General features: G+C 44.3%; 1 protein-coding gene across 6 annotated transcripts in view; it reads right to left on the bottom strand.

Moving 5' to 3' along the window:
• The window catches only part of SVOPL (SVOP like), a 105,739-nt gene that overhangs the window by 58,788 nt on the left and 31,782 nt on the right, over nt 1–15,169 (bottom strand). For 3 of the 6 annotated variants that reach the window (XM_032275864.1, XM_032275865.1, XM_032275866.1), the window contains 3 exons: nt 13,874–13,945; nt 10,219–10,343; nt 6,931–6,994 (listed from right to left, as the gene is read on the bottom strand). In XM_032275864.1, coding sequence (XP_032131755.1) covers nt 6,931–6,994; nt 10,219–10,343; nt 13,874–13,945 — 261 coding nt within the window. Of the gene's footprint in view, nt 1–6,930; nt 6,995–10,218; nt 10,344–13,873; nt 13,946–14,456; nt 14,933–15,169 lie in introns of those variants that run through there. The other 3 variants (XM_032275868.1, XM_032275867.1, XM_032275869.1) reach the window with 3 other exon arrangements.

Here is a 15,169-nt window from a genome sequence, read left to right as displayed (position 1 = left end):
ATATATGTGTGTGTGTGTGTGTGTGTGTGTGTGTGTGTGTGTGTACATACATATTTTTATGTATTTTATACATATATATATTTTATACATGCAGCTAGTGCTCGACTTATGACCACGACTGGGACTGGCAGACCAGTCGTAACACGATTTGGTCGTAAGTTGAGTAGGCTATATGTACAGTTGAAATGGTGCATGCAGAGATGGTAATGCTACCGGAAGCTGGTCCGCACTGTCGTACGCCCAGCTGGGCAACGTTTGCGCTGCCAGACGCGGAGCAGTCGTGGCTAGCGATTGTGGTCGTAAAGTCGAATGGTCATAAGTTGCATAGGTCGTAAGTCGACCAATACCTGTATGCATATATATTTTTGAGTCTCACTCTGTCACCCAGGCTGGAGTGCAGTGGCGCAATCTTGGCTCGCTACAGTCTCTGCCTCCCGGGTTCAGGCGATTCTACTGCCTCAGCCTCCTGAGTAGCTGGGATTATGGGCACCTACCACCAGACCCAGCTAATTTTTGTATTTTTAGTAAAAAAGACAGGGTTTTTCCATGTGGGCCAGGGTCCACCTGCCTTGGCTTCCCAAAAGGCTGGGGTTACAGGCATGAGCTGGCCCAGTATTGGAGCATATCAGATGACCCAGGAGACATGGAAAATAAGACCAGCAAGGAAGAGACATAACCAGGAAGCAAGGCAAGGTAAGAGGCGCAGGTGGAAGAGAAAACATCCATGGGAGAGCTTGAGTAGGAGCAGGCTCAGTCAATAACACCGCGTGCAAGACCCAAGCACCAAGTATTAGAAGTGTGCGTCTTCAGTTTTTGTGTTTTTTGAGACAGGGTTTCACTCTGTTGCACAGGCTGGCATACGGTGGCACAATCATGGCTCACTGCAGCCTCAGTCCCTCAGTCACCTGAGCTTAAGTGATCCTCCCGCCTCAGCCTCCTGAGTAGCTGGGACTACAGGTACACGCCACTACACCCAGCTAATTTTTGCATTTTTTTTTTGTAGAGACAGTTTCACATTATTGCCCAAGCTGGTCTCAAACTCCTGGGCTCAAGCAATCTGCCTGCCTTGGCTTCCCAAAGTGTTGGGATTACAGGCATGAGCCACCACACCTGGCTTGTGCCTCTATCTTGACAAAGATTAGAGGAGAGCTGCAGGGATTGAAAAGAATCACTATCCAGTACTTGTTAGATTCTCTTTTTTTTTTTTTTTTTTTGAGACAAAGTCTTGCTCAGGCTGGAGTACAATGGCGCAATCTCAGCTCACTGCAACCTCCGCCTCCTGGGTTCAAGCACTTCTCCTGTGTCAGCCTCCCAAGTAGCTGAGATTACAGGTGCCCACCACCACACCTGGCTAATTTTTGTATTTTTAGTAGAGATGAGGTTTCACCGCATTGGCCAGGCTGGTCTTGAGCTCCTAACCTTGTCACCCACCCACCTTAGCCTCTCAAAGTGCTGGGATCACAGGCATGAGCCACCGCCCCAGGCCTTAGATTCTTTAAAAACATTTTTTTGTCAGGCTGGGTGTGGTGGCTCATGCCTGTAATCCTAGTACTTTGGGAGGCAGTGGTGGGTGGATCACCTGAGGTCAGGAGTTCAAGACCACCCTGGCTGTCATGGTGAAACCCCATCTTTACACACACAAAAAAAAAAAAAAAAAAAAAGAAAAATTGTCACCTATGTTTACTAACAAAATAAATTTGAAAGTATTTTCCTACTGCTTTATTTATTGCCAAGTGTATAAGGCTTCAGTGGGAAGGGTCATCTTTTTCCTGGTTCCTCTGAAAAATCAGGGCTTTACGTGGAGATGGGACAGGGCACCCAGAATGACCTCTCTTCTGGATTCAAAACCTCTAATCAATGGCCAGCAGGGGCCTAAGGAGGAATTGGGAGCACCTAAAGAGGCAATTTTGGCCCATTCTCTCAGGTATGAACTAATTCTGGACTTTCAACCATCAGGTTCCTTGGAAGCGGGGCAGCACAGCCTAAAGGGGTAGCAGCTGGGACCCGCCACTGAAGGCTGGGTGGGGAAGAAAGTTCATCCTGGATGCATTCCTAGGCTTCTGTCACTCCAGTCAGACCAGTCACTGGACTCTTTGGTTGCTGCGTTCTAAATGCTGCTGTTGGGTGATGATAATCCTGGATTCAGAAAACCTTCGCATTGGACTTATGGCTTCAAGCATTCCCAGGGCCCTTTGGTTTGTACCAAATAAGTGTGTCAACTGAAGAACCATCAACCAGCCAAAAATAAGCAGGCACTGGCTCACCTCCTTTTAATTGTGCTTTGCTTGAGTGCACTTTGCAAATATTACAATTTTTTTTTTTTTTTTTTTTTTTTTTTTTGAGATGGAGTCTCGCTCTGTCTCCCAGCCTGGAGTGCAGTGGCACAATGTCAGCTCACTGCAACCTCCACCTCCCAGATTTAAGCGGTTCTTTTGCCTCAGCCTCCTGAGCAGCTGGGGCTACAGGCACTTGCCACCACACCAGGCTAATTTTTGTATTTTTAGCAGACACAGGGTTTTACCATGTTGGCCAAATTGGTCTCAAACACCTGACCTCAAGTGATCTTTCTACCTCGGCCTCCCAACGTGCTGGGATTACAGGTGAGAGCCGCTGTGTCTGGCCTGATTTTTAAATTTTTGTAGACATGGTGTCTAACTGTGTTGTGTGGGCTGGTCTCAAACTCCTGGCCTCAAGCAGTCGTCCCACCTTGGCCTCCAAAGGGCTGGGATTACAGGTGTGAGCTGCCACACCCAGCCACATCTCTTATTTAAATCTAAAGCTAGAAATGATTAAGCTTCATCAGGAAGACATGTTGAAAGCTGACGTAAGCCAAAAGCTAGGCCTCGTGCACCTAATAGGCAAGGTGTGAATGCCAAGGAAAAGTTCTTGAAGGAAATGAACTCTAGTGAGCAAAAGTGATAAGAAAGTGGCCCGGGCACGGTGGTTCACGCTTGTAATCCCAGCACTTTGGGAGGCTGAGGTGGGTGGACCATTTGAGGTCAGGAGTTCAAGACCAGCCAGACCAACATGGCGAATCCCCATCTCTACTAAAAATACAAATAAATTAGCCGGGTGTGGTGGTGCATGCCTATAATCCCAGCTACTAGGGAGGCTGAGGCAGGAGAATCACTTGAACTTGGGAGCCGGAGGTTGCAGTGAGCTGAGACCATACCACTGCACTCTAGCCTGGGCAACAGAGAGAGCCTGTCTAAAAAAAAAAAAAAAAAAAAAAATGCAAGGTGAAACAGCAGGTGCGATAGAGAAGCTGCAGCAAGTTATCCAGGAAATCTAGCTAAGATCACCAGTGCAGGGCTACACTCAACAATAGATTTTCAGTGTAGATGAAACAGCCTTCCATTGGAAGAAGATGCCATGCAGGACTTTCACAGCTACAGAGGAAAAAAACCAATGCTCTATTTCACAGCTTCAAAGGACAGGCTGACTCTCTTATTAGGGGTTAATGCTCCTGGTGACCAAGTTGAAGCCAGTGATCATTGACCATTCTGAAAATCCTAGAGCCCTTAACAATTATGCTCAATCTTGGGGTCGGGCGTGATGGTTCTCACATGTAATCCCAGCACTTTGGGAGGCTAAGGCATGCAGATCACTTGAGGTCAGGAGCTCAAGACCAGCCTGGCCAATATGGCAAAACCTCATCTCTACTAAAGAAAAAATGCAGGGCTGGGTGTTGTGGCTCATGCCTGTAATCCCAGCACTTTGGGAGGCCAAGGCGGTTGGATCACGAGGTCAGGAATTTGAAACTAGCCTGGCCAACATAGTGAAACCCGATCTGTACTAAAAATACAAAACTTAGCTGGGCATGGTGGTGCACGCCTGTAATCCCAGCTACTCAGGAGGCTGAGGAAGGAGAATCGCTTGAACCCAGGAGGTGGAGGTTGCAATGAGTCGAGATCACACCATCGCACTCCATCCTGGGCGACAGAGCAAGACTGTGTCTCAAAGAAAAAGAAAAAAATACAAAAATTATCTGGGTGTGGTGGTGTATTCCTATAATCTCAGCCACTTGAGAGGCTGTGGGATAAGAATCTCTTGAACCCAGGACGTGGAGGTTGCAGTGAGCCAAGATAATGCCTCTGCATGCCAGCCTGGGTAACAGAGCAAGACTCTCCCTCAAAAACAAATAAATAAATAAGAATTATGCTAAATCTTGCGCAAAAACAAAAAGATAGAAGAAATAAGAGCTGGTGTTTCAGTAGAGTGACTATAGTTAGTATTAACTGACTGCACATTTCAAAATAGCTTGAAGAGAACAATTCATAGGTTCCTAGTATAGAGAAGAGATAAGATGATAGATATCCCAATTACCTTAATTTGATTACATGAATGTATCAAATTATCACACATATACCCAAAATATGTACATCTATGTATCACTAAAATAAAATTTTTAAATGATGCTAATCTACTCTGTGCTCTAGAAATGGAACACAAAACCTGGATGACAGCATGTCTGTTTACAGCATGGTTTACTGAGTATTTTAAGCCCACTGTTGAGACCCACCCTCGGAAAAAAAGATTTTTCAAAATACTACTGCTCACCAGGTGTGAAGGCTCACATCTGTCACCCCAGCACTTTAGGAGGCTGAGGCAGAATAACCAAGAGTTTCAGACCAGCATGTTCAACACATGAGACCACATCTACCTATTTATCTATCTATCTGGCTATCTAATTTTTTATTTTTAAGAAATCTTATTTTTTAAAGAAATCAGAATATGCTGGCCACAGTGGCTCAAACCTGTAATCCCAGCACTTCAGGAGGCTGAGGTGGGCGGATTGCTTGTGCTCAGGAGTTCAAGACCAGCCTAGGCAACATGGCAAAACCCCATCTTTACAAAAATACAAAAATTACCTGGCATGGTGGTGTGCACCTTTAATCCCTGTTACTCACGTGGCTGAGGTGGGAGGATCACTTGAGCCTGGGAGGCAGAGGTTGCAGTGAGCTGAGATTGCTCCACTGAACTCCAGCCTGGGTGACAGAGCAAATATCTGTTTCAAACAAAAAAGAAAGAAAGAAAAGAAAAAATCAAACCCCACTGAGCACAGTGGCTCATGCCTGTAATCCCAGCACTTTGGGAGGCCAAGGCGGGTGGATCACCTGAGGTCAGGAGTTCAAGACCAGCCTGACCAACATGGTAAAACCTCCTCTCCACTACAAATCCAAAAAATTAGCTGGGTGTGGTGGCAGGCACTTGTAATCCCAGCTACCCAGGAGACTGAGACAGGAGAATCGCTTGAATCTGGGAGATGGAGATTGCAGTGAGGCAGGATCACGCCACTGCACTCCAACCTGGGCAACAAAAGTGAAACTGGGTCTCAAAAAATAATAATAATAATTAGAGCCTCACTTTTATCCTCTAAGGTGATATAAGCTACACACACACACACACACACACACACACACACAATACAGTAATATATACACATATAAATGTATATGTACCATGTATATATTATACTAGTATATTTACATAATTTACATATATATATGCAATCTATTAGTGTAATACATATTTTGTATATATTACAAAATATGTATATTTGTAATATATATTTTGTATATATTACAAAATATACGTATATATTACACTAATATATTGCATATACATAATTTACATATACATGTAAATACACAATTTACATACATATAGGCGAATTATGTATATGCAATATATTAGTGTAATATATATATTTTGCAATATATACAATATATTACACTAATATATTGCATATACATATATGTAAATTGTGTATATGCAATATATTAGTGTAATATATACATATATTTACATATCCTGACCTCAAAATATAAACTATATATACATATATTTTGTATATATTACACTAATATATTTACATAATTTACATATATGTGCATGCAATATATGAGTGTAATATATACATGTATTTTTATATAGTGTAATATATACATATATTACTGTAGTATATATTACAGAATTAATATTTATGGATAAGCCACAAAAGTGAAATCTACTCCTTGTGAAGAGGCTATGAACATTGTCAAAATGACAACAAAGAATTTAGAATACTCCTAAACTTAGTTGATAAGGCATAACACAGTTTGGGATGACTGGCGGCAATTTTGAAGGAGGTTCTCTACTGCGGGTTGAATGCTATCAGACAGCACCGAAGCCTACAGAGAAATCTTTTGGGAAAAGAAGAAGTCCATTGATGTGGCAAATTTCATTGTCTTTTTTTTGCTTTTTTTTTGCTTTTGAGTCTCACTCTGTCACCCAGGCTGGAGTACAATGGCATGGTCTCAACTCACTGCAACCTCCGCCTCCTGGGTTCAAGCGATTCACCTGCCTCAGCCTCCCAAGTAGCTGGGATTACAGGCACCCGCCACCATGCCTGGTTATTTTTTGTATTTTTAGTAAAGACAGGGGTTCACTGTGTTGGCCGGGCTGGTCTCAAACATGATCCACCTGCCTCGGCCTCCCAAAGTGCTGGGATTACAGCCAAGAGCCACCACGCTCGGCCCATTGTTGTCTGTTTTTAAGGAACTGCCTTCAGCAACCACCACAATCTTCAGCAACCACCGCCCTGATGAGCCAGCAGCTGTCAACACTGAGGCAAGACTTCCACCAGCAAAAAGATTATGACTCTCTAAAGGCTCAGCGATCATTAGACTTTATCAGCAATCAAGTATTTTAAAATTAAGGTGTGTACATTGCTTTGTAGACATGATGCTATTGCACACTTACCAGACTTCAGGATAGTGTAACATTTACACGCACTGGGAAACAAAAGTTTGTGTGACTCACTTTATTCTGACACTTGCTGAATTGCAGCGATCTGGGACCAATCCAGCAATATTTCCAAAGTATGCCTGCATGTACATCCCATCCCATAGGACGCAGAAGCTAGGTAGAACTCCTATTTTGTCTTACCTGAGACAAGGGTAACATATAGCCTCGGTATTTTGTGGGCAAAAATTCAGTCTTTATGATTAACCTAAACAGGAAGCAGGAAAAAGCACAATTTTGTTTTAAAAACTAATCTTTTTAAAAATAATCAGTTGTTCTTGTCACAGGGATCAAGAATTCAAGAGCATAGAAGTTGACGATATATCAGAACATAATTGTGACAGCTAATATCCACATGAGAGAAAAATAAGAAGTAAACTGACAGCTGCTCCCGGGTTTACAACTTACTCCCAATACTTCAAAGCTTCTATCACTTAAGAAATGTAAGCCTTGGCCAGAGGCAGTGGCTTACGCCTGTAATCACAGCACTTTGGGAGACCAAGGCAGGTAGATAGATCACCTGAGGTCAGGAGTTCGAGACCAGCCTGGCCAACATGGTGAAACCCTATCACTATTAAAAACACAAAAATTACCCGAGCGTGGTGGCGTGCACCTGTAATCCCAGCTACCTAGGATGCTGAGGCAGGGGAATCACTTGAACCCAGGAGGCAGAGGCTACAGTGAGCCGAGATTGCACCATTGCACTCCAATCTGGGCGACAGAGCAAGACTCCGTCTCAAAAAAAAAAAAAAAAAAAAGAAAAGAAAAGAAAATATAAGCCTTATCTGTTTTGCCAAGGGAAGCATTGGCAAAATGTTTCCCCAGGCCTGATTCCTTTTTCTTATTTATTTCTTTTAGAGACAAAGTCTGGCTGTCTCCCAGGCTGGAGTCCAGTGGTTTGATCACAGCTCACTGCAGCTTCTAAGTCCTGGGCTCAAAAGATCCTCTCACCTCAGCCTGCCAAGCGGCTGGGATTTTAAGTGCTCACCACCACACCCAACTAATTTTTTAATTTTTTGCAGAGATGGGATCTTACTACATTGCCAATTCTGACCTCAAGCAAAGGTCGCACCTCAGCTTCCCAAAGGGCTGAGATTATGGGGGTGAGTCACTGCACTCAGCCCGATCCCCTTTTCTAAAACATATTGGGAAATTAAAACTACACTCAAGAGAAGGTAAATAGTTCTCTCAAGTAATGAGAACAGTCAAGGCACAAGTTTCTAATTATTTTTTTTTTTTTTTTTTTTAGAGATGGAGTCTCGCTCTGTCGCTCAGGCTGGAGTGCAGTGGCACAATCTCGGCTCATCGCAACCACCACCTCCCAAGTTCAAGTGATTCTCCTGCCTCAGCCTCCCAAGCAGCTGGGATTACAGGCATGCGCCACCACACCCAGCTAATTTTTGTATTTTTAGTAGAGACGGAGTTTCACCATGTTGGTCAGGCTGGTCTCGAACTTCTGACCTCAGATCCACCTTCCTTGGCCTCCCAAAGTGCTGGGATTACAGACGTGAGCCACCGCACCCAGCGTAAGTTTCTAATTAAGTACATATTTTCTTTGTGACTAGAAGAATAGAAAGGTATTCCATTAGTTTTCTAATTGCTCTTCTCTGTTGCTGTTACTAGCCAGAATTTGGGAGTTTTAACATATTTTTTGAGCTATTTCCTGGGGAATGTTTTAAATTTTTACTTAACTTCTACTCCTTTAGGGCTCCACAGCATACTGTATGCCCCAGGGAAGAACAATTTTTTTTCTAACACATGAGGGCAGTAATTAGGTGCTTTGACATCTCCTAATATATCTTAAGAATAACCTGCTCCAAGGCACCCAGAAGAGAATCGCCCAAGGGGCCCTGTCAATTCAAGGGGCGGGGAGTTCCCACAAATGAGGTTTCCTCCCCGTTGTAGACCATATAGGGTAGCTTCTGACATTGCCAGGGAATTTGTAAGCTGCCGCACCAGTCTCTAATACACTAAAGCCAAGGTTTTATCATGCAGATGAAGCCTCCAGGTAGCCAGCTTCAGAGGAAATAGGCTGTACATGTTTTTTTTACCAGCCTCACCACCAAGCATCATTTTAAGGAGAAAATGTCTCCTACCGGAGCATTAAATAAGCGGCTATCACTAAAAACCAAACAAAGCTCAGGCTGAATTTGCACAGTGATGTCTATAAATCTGTAACTTATGAATGCTGTAAACCAAAAGTAAAATTTGCACTCCCCCCCTTCATCTCCCAACCACCACCATCTAAATGGATTTCCTCCTCAGCCAGGGCACTCTAAAATTTAACCTAGAAGACTGGTTCAGGCCATGACAAGAAGTGGGGTCGGTCATGCCTTATCATACATGCTCCACTCCCCACCCCAGCATTAACATCAATGCAGACCTTAAGTCTGGTAAAAAAAAAAAAAAAAAAAAAAAAAAAAAAAAAAAACATGTACAGCCTCTTTCCTCTGAAGCTGGCTACCTGGAGGCTTCATCTGCATGATAAAACCTTGGTTGTAGAAACCAGAATGTGTTAACCTGGACATTCTTTTCTACTGATAATAACTCTTTCAACCAATGCCAATCAGAATATGTTGAGATCAGCTGGGTGCAGTGACTCATGCCTGTAATCCCAGCACTTTGGGAGGCTGAGGCAGGGGGATCATCTAAGGTCAGGAGTTTGAGACTAGCCTAGCCAAGATGGAGAAACCCCATCTCTACTAAAATTACAAAAATTAGTCGGGCGTGGTGGCACTCGCCTGTAATCCCAGCTGCCCGGGAGGCTGAGGCAGGAGAATCACTTGAACCTGGGAATCGGAAGCTGCAGCGAGCTGAGATTGTGCCATTGTACTCCAGGCTGGGCAACAGAGCAAGACTATCTCAAAAAAAAGGAATATATTTACATCTACCTATGATCTGGAAGCCCCCCACCCTCCTTTGAGTTGTCCTGCTCTTCCAGAGGTAATAAATGTAAACCTTACATGTTTTTTTTTAATTGTACTTTAGGTTCTGGGGTACATGTGCAGATCATGCAGGATTGTTGCATAGGTACACACACGACAATGTGGTTTGCTGCCTCCAACCCCGTCACCTACATCTGGCATTTCTCCCCATGTTAACCCTCCCTAACCTCCCCACCCCCTCACTGTCCTTCCCTTGCCACCCCCAACAGACCCCATAATCTTACATGTATTAATTGATGTATTATGTCCCCCTAAAATGTGTAAAAGCAAGCTGTACCCCTACCACCTTGGGCACATGTCCTCAGGACCTCTTGAGGCTGTCACAGGCACGTCCTTAACTTTGGCAAAATAAGCTTTCTAAATGGACCAAAACCTGTCTCGGGTATACTGGGTTCACAATGCTTTTGGTCTATTAAGTGCAGGTTTCGGGTAAGGGCCTGCAGGGGTAGGTGTTTCTGTCTCAGGGTCCTCTGGGTAACATATTTACCCTTGTGAGTGGCCGGACACGCCACAGCCCACCATTGTCCGCAGGAAGACAAACCAGATGTACGAAGGAGCAAACGAGGTCAGCAAGGAGAAGTAGGCTCCCCACAGGAACGAGATGAGCAGAATCTGAAGCAACAACAGAACACTGATGACGGGGACCCGCCTCCATGCGGGGAGGGAAGAAGCCCTAACTTCTGAAGGCGATTTTCTGTTTCCCTCCTAACAGTGTCTTCTCCGAGGGGCTCCTCTATAGCAAGCCCACTGGTCTCTCTCAGTCATCCACCAATACAATCCATGCCATGCTAGTGTCTGAAAGCCCAGACCTTCCAAGTTCAGACCATTCTTTAAAACTACGCTGCTGGCTGGGTGCGGTGGCTCAAGCCTGTAATCCCAGCACTTTGGGAGGCCGAGGCGGGTGGATCACAAGGTCAAGAGATCAAGACCATCCTGGTCAACATGGTGAAACCCCGTCTCTACTAAAAATACAAAACATTAGCTGGGCGTGGTGGCGCGTGCCTGTAATCCCAGCTACTCAGGAGGCTGAGGCAGAAGAATTGCCTGAACCCAGGAGGCGGAGGTTGCAGTGAGCCGAGATCGTGCCATTGCATTCCAGCCTGGGTAGCATGAGTGAAACTCCATCTCAAAAAAAAAAAAAAAAAAAAAAAAAAAACTACACTGCTGTGCCCAACTTTATGGGTGGCAGGTCCCTGAACTTGGACATCAGAAGGCAAAAATGTAACCTCCCTCCTCCCAGGGCTGTTGGGGACACAGTGAGGCAATACACTGGGAGGAGTACCAGGAGCACATGTAAGGTATTTGCTTTTTCCTTAATTATAAGGATCATGTAAGTTCATAGTTCACAATACAGAAAAAAGAAAATTAAATAATTGAAACCATCATTGATTGTCCAACCCAGAGAAAATACTCTTAACACCATTTTATCTTCTGTTTGTAAAACAATGTGTTAATGGCTGTACATATTCCAGTGGAAAGATGTATTTTTTTTTTTTTAAAAGACATGGTTTCACTATGTTGGTCAGGCTGGTCTTGAACTCACAACCTCAGGTGATCCGCCCGCCTTGGTCTCCAAAGTACTTGGATTACAGGCGTGAGCCACCACGTCCGGCCAAAAGATGTACTTTCACACATGCAATACATAAGACCTTTCTCTACCGTTGAAGTTAAAGTTGTTTCAGAACTTCTCATTATTAAAATAAGCTGTGATGGTATCTGTGCTTAAGTCATTATGCCCTCTCTGACATCTTTAGCAAGCTAGATTTCTGGAAGACAAATGGTCAGGTTAGCAGAATATTTTCAAGGTTCCTGATTCATACTGCCAAGCCCATGGTCAGAAAAATTATACCAATAGCATTTATTATATATGATGATACAATAACACCAATAGGGTATAATGAGGGTGTCTACACACTTGCAAGGCATGAAAATGTCCATTTCAATGGTGCAGGATTCTTTAAGGAAAATTTTCCTTACAGATTTGAAAAGGAAAAATTATATCCTGCTGTGTATTTTGTTTTTGATAAATCCTATGTTTCATGTTTTTTCAATGTTGCTTGACCATTTGCATTTCTTTTATAAAATGACTTTGTGCTTTTTGAGATACTTGTATTTTCATATTTACAAGAATCTATGATAGTTATTTCATGTTATAGATTAAAACATACAGCCAATTCTATTCATGTTTTCCTTTGAGTTTCCTCCATTCGTGTTTATGCTCAGAGAGAATTTCACCAGAAATCAAGCAAATAGAAAAGACAGAGCTGGGTTTGTCATTAGAAGACATAATTTATGTCTTGATGTCTAATCTTAGTAGGTACGTGACTTTGAGCAAGGAGCTAGTTTCAAAGCTAAACCAACGTGAGCAAAATGTGTAGCTGCTATGTTGATACCTGCAAATGTCCACATTCTAATATGTTTTAATTCTGTACATCCATCAACTTGAGAAAGAAAAGCAGCTCAGAGCAGTCTGAGGAATGTGAGGTATGCAGAATTTATCAGGTCCAGAGACACAGCAGCAGTGGGATGCCAGTCACATTCCCGCACCCACGCCCTGGGTAATTGTCTAAAGGCATTTTGTTTTTCTTTCCTTCCCTGTAGTTTCCAGACTAGCTGATAAATTACCTAAAATGTTACCACAAGTTGCTCAACATGACGCTCATCCATTATCTCCATGTGTTTAGATTTTGTGATAAAAAGAACAATGAGGGGTAAGGTAAGATAGATTATGTTATTTTAATGAACCAGTGTAAATTATTAGTTAACTTGCAAAGTACCCCCAAATTCTTTTCTCCCCTCCTTCAAAAAACTCCCTTGTAACTGCTGCTAATCAGAGCATATATTCAGGACAACTGGACCATATGACCTCTGGGCTGCGATCCTCAACCTTGGTCCAAATAAACTCCCTACTTATATTAATTTTGCCTCTGTTTCTTCCTTTAGGTCAATGTTTCCGGCATAGCTGGCAGGGTTCAGAGCAACATCAGACCCTTACCCCACAATCACCCAGAGTCTCCTCATGGACTTGCTACATGAACCCACCGTGTTCCCCTAGCTCCAGAGGTTTCACTGGGCACAAAAGGGTGAGTCTACCTGAATCTGGACCTCCTTTTCTTTAGGTTGAGGTCTAGGGTTTGGGGGGGGCTTCTTTTTAAACTCTCTCATTTAAGATCAAGGGTTTCCATTTCTGTCCCTGGACAGGAGATTCAGGCAAATGGTCCCGCAGAGAACTGCTTTCTCCGCCTCTGCCTCATGGTAGCAGGTTCGGCTTATGGCCTTGGCCATCCGGCACTAGTGGTGTTACTTTCTCTTGTTCTAAAATTACATCACATGCTTTAAAACTTGCATCTGTTTCCTACTGATTGTAACTTGGACTTGTCTTTTCATTTGTGACCAATTCCTGCTAGTTTCAAACAGATAGGTGCACAAGGGTGAGTTCTCTTGCCCCAAAGTTAAGGGATACTTGCTCCCTCTAGACCCAGCTGAGTGCTCTGGGGGACTAGAGACTTTCTGGACATTTGTTCATGACATGTAGGTGTCTCCCTGAAAGAAGAACACCTTCTTCTGAGCTTGCAGCTGCAGCAGTGAACGTGTCAGTTAAACGAAAACCAGAGGGAAAAACCTCCCAAGAGAAATAGGGCTGTTGTGAAGGACAAAAGGGGCCTTTTCCATTTCCCCTTATTAACTCTTAGAAGTGAATGTGTGGATAGAGAGAACGGACATGTTCCCCCACCGATATCAGAGCCACTGTCCTTAACCCACAGTAAACTGGACATGGTGGGGGCATCTAACCAACCCATGACTACTTCTAAGTCCCAACCTTTAGGAGTACAAATAGAGCCACTTAGCGGCCTTCATTCCTCTAGTGCTTCTTGGTAGAGATTTCTTGGAACTCTGTAATACCTGCATTTCCTTTTACTCCACACCTGGAATGCAGAGAAAAAGTTGTGCCCACAGGTACCCTGAGAAAAATGAGATGTCCAGAAGATAAGCCTGGGATGTTCCATCAGGGAGGAAAATATCCACATTTCCTATCTTGTGTAATAGGAGGGAAATGCCTACTAAAGAGAAACAGCGATAAGGCTGCCCTCAAAAGAATACACAAAAGAAAATTCCAAATGAGACCGTGAGGCCCGACGTACCTTCCAGCGGCCGTATCTGTCAGCCAGGAGGCCAAAGAGGATACTGAAGACCATGTAGCCAAAAAACACCATCTGCGGGTGCGGGTGAGACAAAATGGTTCTCCAAGTCATTTTTAGAAGATGTTACTTCACCCCATTAGCCATTTGCACTAGAAGTAGGCTGGAAATACGTGAGGAATGGGAGTTAAAGAATAGGGTTTCACAAAGCACTTGCTTGCTCCTGACACACTTCATGTTCAGAATTTTAAAGACAGGAGTTTATGCTCCCTGTTGGCGGATCCCACTCAATCGCCTAACGAGGGAGACACCCCCCTCCCCCGCGGGTGGAAACAAGGTCCTCGGAGCTGCTGTCCTCCTGCTGCTAGAGGACAGCTTCGGCTCCATTCAGGTGTGTACTTGTGAATTTCCACTGTAATTTTTAGAAGTCTCCATTCATGCTCTGCCTTATTCAACATACAAACTGGGACGACTAGAAGCAGTCTCTCTTTATGTTATGACAAATAAACATTTCTTTAAAACACCAAATCCAATCACCCATTTAAAAAACTCTTCAGAAGAAATATAAATCCTCAGATAAACCTACTTCTTTTCCTTGCTCGTTCTCTCCATGGCCTGTCCTCCCCTGGTAAAATTCAAGGACCTGGGATTTGACACCAGGGTGTTATTTATTATAACTCGGCCTGAGCCCTCAGCCGCTGCCTGTGCCTCTGGGCTCCTTATTTTCCTGCCTTCAAGCAGTTCAGGCTTCACTGCAGCCATGACTGACGGCCTCCAGGGCAATCAAAGGAATGCTGTTAGCTCGCATTTCTGGGGAAAACAAACCAAACCAGAAACGGCTCTGTTTCCCTTTAGCTGTCGCTGTTCTGCTTTTTTTTCTCCTTCCCTCACTCTTCAGAGGGAAGACTCAAATGCCTTTCTCCCACACGGAACCATGAAAAATTCATCATATGTATTACTGCACGACAAAAGCCGCGATGGGGCCCCACGCGCTACACTTTCTAGGGCAGAAACATCAGCAGCCCCATTTGACAGACTGCGCAGACAGAAACCTGTAAGCTTGCGGGGGCTCAGGTTCTCCCTCTCCCCGCTTCCCTCCCTCGCCCACGAGCCTCAGCGGCGCCCCTTCTGGAGCGCCCTCTCCCGCCCGCCCCTGCCCCCACCCCACTGCCCCCTTCTGCGCTATCCCCCACTCTCCACCCGGAAGACGTCCTCCTCTGCTCGTGCGCCCCACCTAGTGCGCACAAAACCCTCGAGCGCCCCGATCCTCCATTCCGCACGACCCTGACCGCCCCCATC

Source organism: Sapajus apella, unplaced genomic scaffold (genome assembly GCF_009761245.1).
Source record: "Sapajus apella isolate SASKATOON/1434 unplaced genomic scaffold, GSC_monkey_1.0 scaffold7, whole genome shotgun sequence".
NCBI lineage: Eukaryota > Metazoa > Chordata > Mammalia > Primates > Cebidae > Sapajus > Sapajus apella.
The sequence above is the reverse complement of the archived record's forward strand: the minus strand, read 5'-3'. Positions and strand labels throughout refer to the sequence as shown.